The sequence below is a fragment of the Vulpes vulpes genome, chromosome 6 (genome assembly GCF_048418805.1).
Source record: "Vulpes vulpes isolate BD-2025 chromosome 6, VulVul3, whole genome shotgun sequence".
NCBI classification, from domain to species: domain Eukaryota; kingdom Metazoa; phylum Chordata; class Mammalia; order Carnivora; family Canidae; genus Vulpes; species Vulpes vulpes.
The window spans coordinates 62414345-62429947 of NC_132785.1; the positions used below are offsets into that span (position 1 = coordinate 62414345).

General features: G+C 53.5%; 1 protein-coding gene across 2 annotated transcripts in view; it reads right to left on the minus strand.

Annotated features, from left to right (window-relative positions):
• FBLN5 (fibulin 5) overlaps positions 1–15603 on the minus strand; it is a 69045-nt gene that overhangs the window by 46055 nt on the left and 7387 nt on the right. The window contains exon 4 of one of the 2 annotated variants that reach the window (XM_072761156.1): positions 13789–14043. The exons of the other annotated variant lie outside the window; for it this stretch is intronic. Within the exon in view, the coding sequence (XP_072617257.1) occupies positions 13789–14043 (255 nt within the window). The remainder of the gene's footprint in view (positions 1–13788; positions 14044–15603) is intronic. 2 annotated transcript variants of the gene reach the window in all.

The following is a 15603-nucleotide window of genomic DNA, read 5'->3' on the forward strand; positions in this document are numbered from 1 at the left end:
GCACCAGCGTCGGGCCAGGGGCTAGAGGAGCCACAGAAATGAGAGGCGGGACAGACACAAAGCAACAAATACAGCCACGACCAGACATGGCCTACTTGTCCATCCAAGGGTGAACAAAGAAGTCATGGTCTGTCCATATATACGGGTCAAGAGTGGACCATGAAGGCATCATGCCAAGTGGTATTAGTCAGAGAGGACAAACATACCACATGGTATGTGCGACCTAAACAAACAAACAAGGAACCTGGGACGCCTGATGGCTTAGCAGTTTAACACCTGCCTTCAGTTAAGGGCATGATCCTGGAGTCCTGGAATCGAGTCCCACATCAGGCTCCCTGCATGGAGCCTGCTTCTCCCTCTGCCTGTGTCTCTGCCTCTCTCTGTGTGTCTCTCATGAATAAATAAATTAAATTAAATTTAAAAAAAAAAAACAAAAAACAGAACGAACTTAAACTCATGGGTACAGACAACAGACTGGTGTTTACCAGCTCCGGGGTAAAGGGGTCAAAAGGTACAAGCCTCTGGTTATAAGACAAGTTAGGCATGGGAAGGCCACACATAGCACAGTGACCACAGACACTACCGCACCACAGATCTTAAAGAGTGCTAAGAGAGTAGGTATCAAAGTTTCCCAGCACCAGAAAAAAAAATGCTGAGCCGTGATGGATCTGAACTAGACAAGGCGGTACCATATGCCAAGAATTGACCCCTTGTGCCGCACACCAAGAATTCATATGATGTGGTATGTCAATCACAACTCAATAAAAATTTGCTAACTAACTAACTAAAAGATAGTTACCAATCAGTGGTCCTCGGAGTACGGTCCCCAGACCAGAGCCTTAGTTAGCATCATTTGAAAGCCCAGGCTCCAGGGATCCCTGGGTGGCGCAGCGGTTTGACGCCTGCCTTTGGCCCAGAGCGCGATCCTGGAGACCCGGGATCGAATCCCACATCGGGCTCCCGGTGCATGGAGCCTGCTTCTCCCTCTGCCTATGTCTCTGCCTCTCTCTCTTTCTCTCTCTGTCACTATCATAAATAAATAAAAATTTAAAAAAAAAAAAAAAGCCCAGGCTCCAACCTGAACCTACTATATCAGTAGGAGTGGGACCCAGGAACTGTTCGGAGTCCTCCAGATGATCTTTGTGCACACACTTAGGTTTGTGACACGTAATAGCAAGGGCTGTGGTGGAGAGTGAGTGCAGGGTTACTTGGGACACAGTGGCCCAGGAAGGGCTCTTTAGGAAGGAAGACCTATAAACTGAGTTGATGCCTAAAAAGGGGGGACGAGCAGTACTGTGAAGAGGCAGCAGAGAGTTCCAGCCCAGGGAACAGCAGGAGCAGAGGCCCTGAAGTAGGGAAGAGAAAGGAAGCCAGTGCAGCCTGGAAAAAGCAAAGAACAACCCGCCCAAAGAAGGCACCCAGGTGGCCAACAGACACGTGGAAAGATGCTCAGCATCATTCATCCTCAGCACATAAAAACCACCATGAGATCCCACCTCAAGCCCATCAAAAGGACTAAAATCAACAACATAGGAGACAATAGGTGTCGGTGAGGATGAGCAGAAAGGGGAGCCTCTTACCTACTGGTGGGAATGCATCTGGTGCAGCTGCTCTGGAGAACAGTGTGGAGGATCCTCAGGAAGTTGAACATAGAGCTGCCCTGCAACCCAGCAACTGCACTACTGGGTATTGATATAGTTCACATCCATCACGGCTCAGCATACAAAAATACAGACTCAAAGAGATCTGTGGACCTCGATGTTCATGGCAGCATTACCAGCAGTAGCCAAATCATGGGAACGGTCCAGTGCCCACCGACCGATGAAAGAACAAAGAGGACGCGATGTGTACATACAACGGAGCATGACTCGGCCTAAGAAGGAAGGACTCCTGGCCATTTGCAACAACATGGGTGGGTCTAGAGAGTGTGGCGTCACCCGAAATAACTCAGAGACAAATATTGTGTGAGCTCACGCCTACGTAGAATTCCAGAAACAAAACAAATGGACAAAGGGGGAAAAATAGAAGGAGGCACACCAAGAAATGGACTCTTGACCTCAGAGAACACACTTGTGGATCCCAGAGGGCAGGGCACCCCCGTGATGTGTGCCGAACCCATCCGTTATGCTCCTGCAACAACTGAATTTACACTAACTGGAATTAAAATTTAAGACAAACAAAACAAAGGCACCCAGAGGCATCTCATGGGAGGAGCAGGGTCTGAAAGTCCACACGCCTGCCCTCTGGCCAGCCAGCCTGCCCCGCAGACCGGGGAGGGGGACATGGGGGACAGTCTCAGAGCCTTCCAGGTGTTCGTAAAGTGGAAAACAGTCCTGAGCCTGCCTCCTGGGCCGCTGGAGAGTCCAGTGATGAGCGGGTGGGAGTGCAGCTAGAAGAGTGAGGGGTGCTCACGTGGCAATGACCACGGATGGGAGTCAGGGGCCTGCAGCCTTGGGGGTGGCCAACAGACCACAGCACCTGGGAGCCGGGGGAGGGGGGTGGAGGGGCAGGTTGCCCAGACTGGCCTGGGTGCAGCAGCTGCACCCACCCCCAGAAGCTAGGGGCTGGTCTGGCTTCCCCGGAGTTTGGGCCTCACTGACTGCCTGAAGCCCCCTGGGAGCTACACATGCCCTGAACTGAACTGGGCGTGCTCTCGGGCGGTCAGAGCCTTTTCTCCGCCATCCCCCCTATGCCCCTTCACCGGGGGGGGGGGGGGGCTGGGGAGGCCCACACTCTGCCCCCAGCCTCCAGGGAGGCTCCCCCAGGACTCGGAGGATGGAGGGCACAGCATCGAGCTGGCCCAGTCAGTGGCCCGCGCCCCAGAGCACAGACGAAATGCAAGACTCTCTGCTTCAAGCCTCTGGCGAGAAGACAAGGCCCCCAGATCCTCCCTGCTTCCAGAAGCCACCCTCCCCTACCTGCTGTGAGCAAGTCCACATCCTGAGTGCTCAGGGCCCCGAGCGGCCCACACCGTGGGCCAGGCCTTCTCCTGCAGATGGGAAATGGAGCCTGAGCCCAGGAAGAGAAGGGATGGAGCTGCCCCCACCCATGGAACTTGTGGTAAGACTGAGACGGAGAACACAGACCCCTAGGCCTGACCCAGGAGCTTCTTCAAACACAAGTCACAGCTCCCACCCCTCAAAAACCCGAGTCCACAGAATAGGGCCTCAGCCATTGGCATGGCATTCAAGACCCCCAGCCTAGTTCCCACTGGCCTTCCCACACTCTCCTCCCATGCTTGCCATCCTCCCACCCCGCCAACTCACCCTGACGCTGCTGCCACACACTGGGCATCATGGCAGGGGCATGACCCACAGGTTCTGCACCAAGGCCGGCCCTTAGCAGGATTCCTGCCCCACACACCTGTGCCCATGCTGTGGCCTCACCCACAAATCCTTGCCTTCCTCCCAGGGGTAGATCCTACTCAGTCCTCCCAAGGTTCTCTTGTGGGGGGCATCAGCCCACTCCTGAGCAGAATTCCCAATCCGTGCAGCCACTCCTCCAGTCCCTGGGGATGCTGTTCCCAACACCCACTGGCCTATGGCTCAGGCAAAGCCTCTGCTAGGTTGTGTTCATGCCCCCAGCCCTGCACACCCCCACCCAGCTGAGATGTGCAGGGACTGAGGCTTCCACATCTTCATGTCCCCTCTGAGCCCCTGGCAGTGTCTGCCCCACAGAAGTGTCCAGTAACAGTTTATCCACAGGAACACGAGGACGTGTACACCTGTCCCCACGCAGACTCGCCCACCTGCCTTGGGTGCCGTACCGTGATGCTGGGCACAAACTGCCCAGTGGTGTCAGGCTCCCTCCTTCCTCTGACCCCCGTCCTGGCAAGCGTGTGCACCCTGGGCAGCAGTGGCGCCTGGCGGATTTTCGGCTGCGCAGCACAGACCCTGCACATACATGATAAACGACCGATCCAAGTCCATTATTGATGAAACTGCCCTACGTGGACAAGGGACACACGGCCAGTTCCCCTTTGCTCATCTGAACCCTGTACACACGGGTCACCACGTAAGCTTTCCTGCTGGTTCAGTGAGGATTTATCCGGGGCTGAAAATACAAGTTCCTGCTTGATACAGTCGCCGAATAAATGATTGCAAATGCCTACCAACCGTGGTTATGGGGCATGAGCCAGAGACATGGTACAGGATGCTGTGATCACTCAGTTCGCCCTGAGTTCACCACTTGCCCTCATGGCCTTGTCCCCATCGTGCTCCGCGTGGCCCCAGCAGCCCCAGCAGGGCCAGCGTCCCCTTCCCTAGCTCCAAGGCAGAAAACAGATGACTCACCTTTATCCCCAACGGGAGGGAAGTAGACTCAGGGTTTCTTCCATGTCTTTGCATTGCTTAATATGATCTCCCCCAAATCACCATCCCCTGCTTCCCACGGGAACCGCTGAAGACACCAATTTCCTACTGATTCCGGATGTGAGGCCTGCAGGGTCTGACCTCACCGATTCCTGGGGGAGGTGTTGAGACCGTGGAGCAAGTGCAAGCTCAAGAATCAGCTCTGGCTGGCACTCTGGCTCCGCCAGTATCTTGGTTGGAAGCAGAGGCAGACGGCACCCGCCGAGGCCCCAAAGCCTCCCTGCCTCCCCGGCTGCCTGGACGCTGCGGCCTGGGGCAGGGCCCGGCACTGGCTGTCCCCGGCTCCCCTCTGGCCCAGCGCCCACTAGCCGAGGGGAAGAGCAGGGCAGCCCCTGACACGCAGTCTGATGTCGGAGGCCTCGGAGGGAAGGAATCCTGTGAATGTGGTGTCCCTGCCAGCCGCGGGACACGGCCGGGACCCTTCCCCAAGCACGCGCCCCTATTCCAAGACAAACAGGAGCCTCAGGCACAGGGCTGTGCTCAAGCGAGTCAGGAGCCATTGACTTAGGAACTGAGCGAGGGCTCCTGCCTCACTGCCAGGTGCAGCAGTGCTCACGCTCTCCCTCCTTCTACTCATTCATTCATTCACTCATTCCTTCAATAGTCACCCACTGAGAGGTTGCACGGCCGGCACCACACCTGCAGCCATGAAGCTTTCCAGCCTCCCCCAGGCCCCTACCCGGGGCCCCAAACCCCAATGCCCACATCCTCGTGAGGGCACATGGGCCCCTGCCTGCCCTGTCACACTTGGGGCTGCAGCAGAGGGTCCCCTGATGAGGGGCTGGCCCGGCCCACCCGCACCACCCCCTTCACAGCCTGCCAGCCCACGGGGTCTGGAGTCCGCCTTTCTGTCTACATGTCCATGTGTCTAGAGAAGCAGGCAGCCGGAGAGCGAGCGACATTGTACCCTGTCGCCCTTCGGCTCTCTCAGGCTGAGGGGCCCAGAGGACGGACCAAAGGCAGCCCATCCAGCTGAGGGGGGTCACAGCGCAGAGGGAGAGAATCTCCAGGGCTCACAGTCGGGAAGCCTCTCCTCCTCCCTTGCCAGCCCCCCCCCAGCTGGGATGTGCAGCCCCACATCTCACCGAATAGGGTAGGGATGGTTAGGTGTGAGGCCACAGGGCTGCTACTCCCAGGGGAGCAGAGGTGAGGGAGCCACGGCAGCGATGGTTCAGGGAGTGCGCCCCTGACCATGAGGCACTCAGGGCGTCCTTGCCAAGCTTCAGAACAGCCCCATAAAACACGCGTTCTCACCCCATCCTATAGACGGCCCCTCACGGATGTAGCACACGGCACCCGACCACCCACAGGATGGGATCTGACCCTACGTATCTCAATCTAAAGCCTCTGCTCCTGCCCACATCTGACTAGCTCCCTCCACTCTCTGGCCTCACACCCCTCCCTCCAGGTCCCTTGAGGATGTAAAGACCACCCTTCTTTCCCTCGCAGCAGGTACTAGCCCCGGAGCCTTGGAGTGATGTCTCCCCAAGGCTGTTGTCAGTACCGCCCAGCGCAATGGCTCATGTGGTACCTGAATCACGTCCACTGTGCTCATGCCCACACTCTCTATAACACTGATCCTTTGCCTTCCTACATATCCTTTATCTCCTTTCCTGTGTTTCTGGTGGCACAAAGAGCTCCCAAGTCACCGTGTTCCTGCACAAGCTGGGGCGAGGGCAGGGGCCATGTGCACACAAGCACACATGCACCGTGGAGAACAGCTGCGGAAGCGGCCACGCAGGTTCAAGGCCTGTGCGTGTGGCTCTGTTCCAGAGCTGGCCGGCAGCGCACTTGATCTACTTCCATCAACGGGATGTTGGAAATGCAATCTACACCTAGTCCTGCAGACAGAAGGGAGGCTCCGATCACCTTCCTCTATTTCAACACCCTTGGAAGCATCACACATCTACGGATGCACCAGGGTACGTACCGCCCAGGACTTCAAACACACGGGCCGGCCCTGCAGGTAACCCTGCCCTCCCGCCCCCCTCAGGCCCCCTCCAGACATGCGGCCAGACACCCGCCTCTGCTGCGACCACCAAAGGCACTGCTGAAGCATCCCGCTGTTGAAGGCTCACACTTCCTCCATCCTCTTGCAACACCACTTGCTCTCCACACACAACTGGCAAATTCCAGGACAGACTATAATTGAAAGAAACGGGACCAGACCAAAGAACATAAGGTGAGAGCCAAGAAAAATTTATAGGTCATTGAGAAAATTGCTCCGCTGGGCCCTGGGGAAGTGCCCACTCCCCATGGCACCAGGGCTGGGCGTGGCCCGCGGCGGATGCCCACCCCGCGTGGAGGCCGGGCAGCTGAGGCTGTGGCTGGGGGGGGGATTCCTCGTCCATGGAGGGCAGACACAGTCCTGGCAGACGCCAGCGAGCACACGTGCCAGCTGGAGCACAGGAGGAGAGCAAGGCCACGTCACTGAGCACCCCGGACCAGGACGCACAAGTGGAAAATCCAGACTGTCTTCCTAAGGACTGGGATGATTCAGAAAAGCAGAACATTCTCAAGTTGGAGGAGGCCCCAGAGAGCATCTCCTCCAGACAACGGAGGACTGTGGTGTGCAGGCAGCATGCCCGTTCTACAGACCCATGAAGCCCACAGGCCCCTTCTCAGAAGAATGCTGTGAGCGGCAGGAAATTAAATTCATGGGATGGCAAGGGAGACCCAGCACAATGGAGGCACTGAACAAAATCTCTCTACAAGAAATGCATGTCGTGGTCATATATGGTCAGGGCACGGAACACCAAGACGGGACAGCAGCTCAGCATCTTGTACAGTGTTGAAGAAGGGATTAGTGAGAACGGTATTTCAGGATGTGCCAAACATTTCAAGCACTTCAGAAGAACTGTTACAGCTGTGATATGACATATAAATATGTGTTTCCCCTGCGAATACTAGCCCAGTACTGTGCAGGGCCTACAGCTTACTGCCTACTCAATGGAAAACAGTGACAAACCTCTCTAGATGGCAATGGGTGAAAAACGTGACAACAGATCCCCTGAATTCTAGCCGCAGACCCCAAGCTAAGATGCTTTACTATCCTACCATCCTTTCTTCTTATACAAAGGCCCTGTGACCTCTGTCTGCCCCACAGATAAGAAATAGTGAAACTGTTCAGTTCTTCTCAATGTCCTATCTGGTCCCTTTACCAAACAATCCGCCCTGATTTACGCTTTAAAAAAAAAAAAAATGGTGGTATTTTCATTTTTAAATAAAAATAATATAACCTGCTAAGAGATTCAAACAATATGGGGATTATATTGTAAAAATTAAGTTTTGGGATGTCCGGGTGGCTCAGCGGTTGAGCATCTGCCTTGGGCTCACAGCATGATCTTGGGGTCCCAGGATTAAGTCCCACATCGGGCTCCCTACAGGGAGCCTGCTTCTCCCTCTGCCTGTGTCTCTGTGTCTCATGGATAAATAAAATCTTTAAGATAAATAAATAAATATTAATTTTTAACATTTCTTTTAAGTGTTTTGTTTTCTGTTTTGTTTTTAGTCATCTGTACCCCCAGCGTGAGGCTGAAACTCATGACCTCAAGATCAAGAGTCACATGCTCAACTGAACCAGCCAGGCACCTCTTCGTGTATTTTTAAATGCAGTTTCATCTAAGAATAGACAGATGGACTACAGCCTTGCTTAAAAAGCATGGTTCTGGGACCAGCAGCATTGCCTCACTGGGGAGCTGCCAAGGAAGCTGGAACCTCAGGCCTCACCACAGACCTGCTGAGGCACCACCTGCATTTCCCTGGGAGAAGAGCTGCCCAGAGTCCGTTCCCCGCTGAGGTCTCCCTGCAGATCCCAAATGCCAACCAGTGTCAAGGATCCAGCCCTCAACCCTCCAAAAGTCATGCACCATTAAACCCAATACCCAGTGGAAATAATAAACACTGATAGAATAACAGGACTAGGGATTTGGAGCAGGAGAATTCCTAACGGAATGCTGGGACTAGAAATACTGACAACAGTTATCACGATCACTGCCCTGTCATGAGCCATTCCCATGAGCCACCCCCCACACCTGACCATTTACATGAAAATCTCACTGCCTATGGAAGGAAGCCGGTAGCGTTCTCCCCGTTTACAGATGGAAACCCTGAGGTGCGGAGATGCTAAGCTACTCCTCAAGACCTGTAGCAAGGTCCGGCTACAGGTGAACAAGTGTGCAGAGCCTGGTGCACCAGGACAGCAGAGCGAAGCCGCCTGTGGAGCCCCTGCCTGAGCCCAGCCCGTTTCCTCCCAGGCCTGCCTATGCCCGGTGCCCTTGGCAGCTGGAGGACCGAGCAGCCGGTGCCACCTTCACTTTCCCTCTGGCCTTGTCCCCAAGGATGTGATTTTCATCAGCCCACGCCGGTATAAGAAATCGGAGGGAAAGCCTGCAGGAACTTCTACATGGTGACAGGTGCTCCTGGCCTGGCCTTACCCACTGGGGACCAGAGTCATGGTGGAAGGACTCCTCACTGCTTGGGTTCAGAGTCTAAATGAACCTGGATTTGCTGGGGTCTCAGAGCAGAATCTGACCAAGGGACCAGAACCGGGCAAAGGCGTGAAAGTGCGAGGTGGGTGCATCACCAGCTCGGTTCTAGGTCACTTTAAAGGTGTTAAAGAATGAGGCCTTCAGCACATTTTCAGACCCTATGAATCTTTCTATGGCCTCCCTATCTCTGCCTTCTCTTCACTGCTCAGGGACCTGCCACAGGCCACCTAGTATTTCAGCTGCTTCTCTTGTGTCTCATCTCCCTTCCTTGACCGTAAACTCTGGGGAGAGCCCCACCCGGGGTTTTGGCCGGGCCACAGCCTGACACCAACAGGTGCTCCATCAGTCACATTCAACATGTTGAATGTTGGAAAAAAAAAATGGTTGGCTTTCAGGAAAACTAGCTCAAGGAAAGCCTCAGGCTAGCACCACCCATCTTCCAGAAGGATCCATGCATGTCCCTACCTGCCTGCCCAAGCATTTCAATCAATGACAAATCCCCAGGGCCAGGAGGGAGAAGAAAGTCATTGCTCACAACCTCACAAACGACTGGGAGAGCCCCCGCGGTCCCCGGGGGAGCAGGGCTCTAGTGAAAGACTGCTTGTGCAACCACAGAACATTCCACAAGCACTTGTCACCGGTGGAGTCCCTAAATCTGCCACTGAGCCAAGCTGATTGGCAAAGCCGGACGAAGAATGTCCACCCGGGGAGGTGACAAGCTTAGCCCCAAAGGGGACACACACACAAACGAGTGACACCAACAGTCAGGGACTGTGGCCAAAGGTCAACCCATGGGTGCCCCAACCCTTCGGCTCAGCTCCCCTCTTTCTGAGCCTTCAGCGCCCACACTGGTCACCCCATAGCACGCTACTTCTGTGAGGCCTTCCAGCAGCTCAGCCCTGGGGATGTGTTTGCTTTCACTTCAGTCTGTGCCTTGGGTGCATCTAGGTAGGTAAGGTAAGGCTTCCCTAGAGCAAACCCCTTCTCCTTGATCACTCACCGCGTCCCTCTGGTTCTCCATCACTGGCACCGGTCTCCCCGGGGCCTGGGAGCTGAAAGACCCACCCTCACCAGCCACAAGTCCCACCCCACTCACGGAGCCAAGATGCCAGTTTTCTTGGGGACTCAAAACTCTCTTGGCTCATGGGCTGTTATTCTTGGGTTGCTGTTCACTCTGCAAGTGTCCTGGGTGATCCAGATTTACTTCTAGGGGTTGGGGGACTCAAAACCAGATTTTGTTCCAGAAGGGACAGGGTCTAGTCACCTCCAAAGCAGAATCCAAAAGAGAGAAGTCGAGAAGGAAATTCAGGGCCACAGGGGACCCGTGCTCTGAGCCGGCCATGCCTGGCCTGCAGCGAGGGGTCATGGGCTAATTTGGACACAAGAGTGGAAACTGCTTCTTTGAAACTGGGTCCAAAACTCAGAGAAAGGAAGCCACAGGGAAAATGCCCTTTTGCTTCTTGAAGCAGATTGTCTCACAGTTCACGAGGACAAACCAGGGCAGAAGGAAGACAAAAAAAACAGGGATGTTGCCTAGGAAGCAGTCTGCCAAAGAAGCTTAACTTGAATTGGATGAGGTCTCTAGATCTAACCATTACCAGTTCACGGAAAAGCAGAAGGCGTGAAGAAGTATGTTAAATACCCGCCCCAAAAAACGTGATCAGAGAAATCCCAAAGGTAAAGAACTTTACAGGACAAACCGCTCTGCCTCATCAACAAAACACATGGCCAGAGAGACAGGAAAGATCCAGAGAAATTTAAGAGACTTGTCAACAAAATGCAACCCCTGGACCTTATCTGTATCCTGTTCTAACCAACCAACAGGGGCAAAAAGACATTTATGACATGACCAGGGAAATTTGAACACCATCTGGATATTGAACAATAAATAGGAATTATTGTTGACTTTTGTAGGTTTGATAACAGTGTTGGGGCGATATATTTTAAAGAATCTGTATCTCTTAGAGATATATTCTAAGGTATTTAAAGATAAAGTCATATGATGCCTGAGGTTTGCTCTAATGAATCCACTGGGGGAGGGGAAAGGACCAGCGAGGCTGATTATAGCAATCGAATGGTAAACAGGTGGTACTCATTTTGCTCTCCGCCTCTATGTTCAAAATGTGACAGGACAAAAATTTTAATTAAAAAAAAAAAAAGGCAAGAGAAGGCGCTCATGTTTAATCAGGGCTCCAACGCAGACTCTCTGAGGTGAACACACCTTAACCTTGCTGAGCCTCATTCAGGGTCTAATGGGTTCACATCCCAGCTCACCCCCTCACTGCGCCTCAGCCAGATTTCCTGGCCTCCTCCAAGGGCTCCAGGGCCTGACCAGTATGACAGGAATAATGACAGTTCTGCCACGTGGGGCGGCCTTGAGGCATAAATGTGTTAGTTCACGTGTACACGTCCCAGCACCCTGCACCACACCACACAAGTGTTTGCTCTTGATGTGATGCCACTGCTGGCATCACTCTTGTTTGTTCATCTCATCCTGATGGGGAGGAGGAAAAGCCTCCCTTGGAGAGGCGGCGCTCCTCCCTAGGACACCTGCATTTCAGGAACATTTCCCAGTTCTTTCCAATCACACACTGCTCCTTCCATGCTTTCTCCACCAGCTCAGACCACATTCTCCTCCTCCCGATGGTGAGCACCCCGTCCTCACCTCCTCCTCTTTCATTAACAATGGGCCCCCTTGGCACCTTCCCCTCGCCGACCATCCCTAGGCCTTGCTTCCCTCCTGCCTGTTCTCAAGCCCACCTCTCACCTCCTTGTTCTGGAGGGAACAGTAGGTGGAAACTGACTCCCTTCCTGGTCCCTTCGGTCGCCCCGCCCCTGTGACGCCACCTCTTACAATGCCCAGAAGGACCTCTGTGCAGCAGGAAATGGAAGGGAAGTTGAAGGGACTCAGCGCTTATGAATGCATAATGCTGAACGTTTTGGAGATGGGTGGGCCCCAGGCCAAGTCTCACTAGGGTTCCTTGGTTCTATTCTTCTTACACAAGGGCCACTATGAAAGCCCAGCAGCTCCCGTGTGACAGCTTGGGAGCCATAAAGCTGCATGACCCATGAGGGCCGGGAGAAGACTAGATTTCCCAGCCCCGTCCCTGTTCTTAAGGGCCCTGCAACCCTGGAAAGAAATCTGTGGGGGGGGAGAGGGGCCTGCTTCAGGAGGCCATGCGCCAGTCCCAGCTTCTCCCCAGAGGGGCCTGTGGGGCTGCCCCCCACATCAGGCAGGCAACCCTGCACCACAAAGGGCCCCCTCCCGAAGTCCAATGGGTTATTACACGCCCTCCCTCCCTTAGAGTTGCCCATTTGGCACATCCAGCCCCACAGGGCAGGCATCCTGGAAGAGGAGCGCCACCCCAATCTCTCCTCTGCATTTCTTTCGGGATCATTTCTTTTCTACCAGACAAGACAGGTCATGCGGCCAAGTTAGGAAAGTAGATACTGGCAGTCAGCCCAGTGGACTCCCACTCTACCTCTGTCACTACAAACTCGCTGGAGTCCAGGCTCCCTTTCCTACAAAATGAGGAGGCTGGAGTTCAATTGGTAAAGTCCCTTCCAGTTACAGCGGTTCTGCTGCTTGTTAATAAAGAAGCATGCTACCTCCTCCTCCACCAAACTGCATCTCTGGGTTGACTGCACCCCACATTCTTCACCTTCAGAGTGACCACCAACCAGCTCTCCCCTCCCTGCCTCACCCCTCCTTCTCACTCTCTTCCTCCTCCGCCTCTCTCTCTCTCTCTCACACACACACACACACACACCATGTCCCTCGCAACCCCTAAGAATGGAGAAGTTCTCCCCTCGCAGCTCTGCAGGCTGTTTGCATACTATTTGCATGGATCCAGATGGCAATGTGACACTCGTTTGCATGAATGTATAGAAGACATCACGAAATAACCAACCCAGCCTCTCTAACAGCTCAGTGCTTCAGAGCCCTGAAATGGGACCAACAAAAAAAAATCTCACTAGGTACACCAGTGGTCTCCAGACCTTTGAGGACATCAGAAGGAAGTATCAGAGCTCCAAGGCACATTTATTTCTATCACATCTTCTAAAATGTTCTATTTTTGAACGGATGCATTACACTCCTCAAACCATATTAGCATAACAGGATATGTATGTAATTTATAAATATGTCTATAATGGGGCTTCAGGCTCAAAACGATCTTGGATATGGGGTGCATATGATAAAAAAAAAAAAGTCCATCATAACTCTAAACCATCTGCCAAAGTTGGAAATAGTTACAAAGGTTTTGGTCCAACCATCAAAGCAACCAAGAGAGGATCCCAGGTAACCCTCTGCCAAGGCCCACCCTGGCCCACAGATACCAAAGCTCACTAGGGCACCAGTCAAACAGCTTGCCAACCCCCTGGGGGCCTCACAACCTCTGGTGTCGCCTTCTTCCCAGAGGTCTACTCCTGCTGTGAATTACCATCAGTGAGGCTCATTTTAGCCAAAAGAACATTGGCACCCACCCAAGGAACCCACTCTCTTTCCAGAACAACTGGCCGTGGCCTTCAGGACTTTTTATTTCAAGAGTATACATTCCATTCGAGGGTGAGGAGTGTTGCAGAGAAACTGCTGGTCCTTTCTAGATCTTCTCTCTGGGATTTACTCAGTGAAACCAGAAGCATTTTTTATCAAACAGAAAAAATATAAACTTCGTCTTTAAATAGATAGATGACAGAGAGACAGACTGGCAGATGAAAATAAAGAAAAATTGGCTCTCTGGATGAAGAATCCTCACGTACATCAATCCAAGCTACTCCCGGCTGGGAGGGTTCCCAGAGACACGGGCTGCTAAACGTGAAGGAACTTCATAGAAAGTAAGAAGTCACTGTTTCGTGAGTGAGGACTTCACTGCGGCGGGATTAGGACTTGGCCAGAGCACAGAAGCCGGAGATGCCAGGCTACTCACCCACACACTGGTTGCTCTCATCCATCTGGTATCCAAAGCGGCATATGAGAGGCCTCGAAATGGTGGGGTAGTTTGGAGCTGATAGTGGTGGGGCCGCTGCTGGGTACGGACCCGTGTATGGGTTTGAGTAGGGGTTCGAGTAGGGCCCTCGGTACACTGGGTTTGTCCGGGGGATGCATAAATACCCGCCGTTTTGGTTAACACACATCATGTCTCCTCGGCAGGCCTCGGGGATGGTCCGGCATTCATCAATATCTGGAAGGGCCACGGAAAGGATGAGTGTTAGTGGCTCCCTGCCCATGCCCTACGTGCTGCATATTTAAGCCAAAGACCCCAAGACACTCTTCACCACCACATGCTCCCAGACACTGAGGAGAGTCCCTGGTTCATCACTGCAGGGACTCTCACATGCTGGCTAAATGGGATCACACTGACCAGCGTCATCTGAGCATCAGCCATCAGAGACCACATCACCATGGGGGCCGTATCCACAAAACATGTATTATCACCCCCATTTGAAGCCCAAGTAAAAACACTATCAATTAACATGAATAGAAGGAAAAACAGGAAAAAGGAATCTATAAATACTAAACTAGATGATCTCTCTGTGAGTAACACCTCAGAGGCCCCCCTGTGCCCCTGGGAAACATGGGGACAGACCCAATCATTACTCCCACCTCTACTCCAAATAACAGCTGGGCACGGGAGACAGCCGCTTGCACGCAGGAAGATGTCAGGCCTGGCTGAGAGCTAGCCACCTGTTAGCAAAGTGGAGGCTTCCTTGCAGGTCAGCTCACACTGAGCCCACAACAGGCCCATTTCCAGACAGGCTAATGTTCTGCTCATCGTGCCAGGAGCAGGAGGCAGGTTCCTGAGAAAATCGGCCCTGCAAGGATGGGGCTCTGGCTCCAGCATAGCAGCCCACTATCTGAGCCTACCTGCTGGGCCCTGTTGCAGCCTTGGGGTCACTCCACAGGGGCCAGAGCCTGGGGGACACATGTCGGAAGCCCGATGGCTCACCCAAGCAGCTCCAAGAAATGCACACGAAGGCCCATCAGGAAAGGGAAATGCTGAGGCTCAGATGCCCCATCTGCAGCCGTAAGCCTGAGCCCCTCCAGAAGGCCGGTGGGACAGAAAACAATGGCCTGCTGCCCCCCTCTCTGCCCCTGGCGCATCCCCGTCCCCCAGTGCCTCTAATCAAAGTGCACGCCCAGGTTTTCCACAGCAGGGTTGTGTTCCTCACCACTCATCACTTTTGGGAACCATGTGTCTCTCCTCTGGGTCTTAGCTGATGTGAGCTCCAGGAAGACACAGGCCCTGGCTTCCATCAAATATAATCAAAAAGCTAAATACACCCCCCAGGTGGGAGCAAGTGGGGCTGCCTTATTGTCCTGGTAGAGGAGCTATGCTCCAGCCACAGCAAACTATTCTGTACTCGCAGTGTCCTTTCCACCCCGGTCTTCACTTCTGCTGTTTCTTCCACTTGGAATGCCATTTCTCAGGATCCTACTCATCCCTCAGTTCTCAATTCAGGGGCACCTGAGTGGCTCAGGGCATGACTCCGGGGTCCGGGGATCCAGGACCTCCCTCTGCCTATGTCTCTGCCTGTGTCTCTCATCTGATAAATAAAACATTAAAAAAAAAAAATGCTAGATTCAAATGTGGCCTCCACGAAGGCTTTTTTTATTGACCCCTGACATAAGACATCACTGCCTCCCCTACTTCTGTAGGGCCCGTGGCTCTGGCCTTAACTTGGCAATGATTGTTATTCCAGCATGTACGGTGTTCTCTCTGTCCAGGTCTACCTTTTCCACC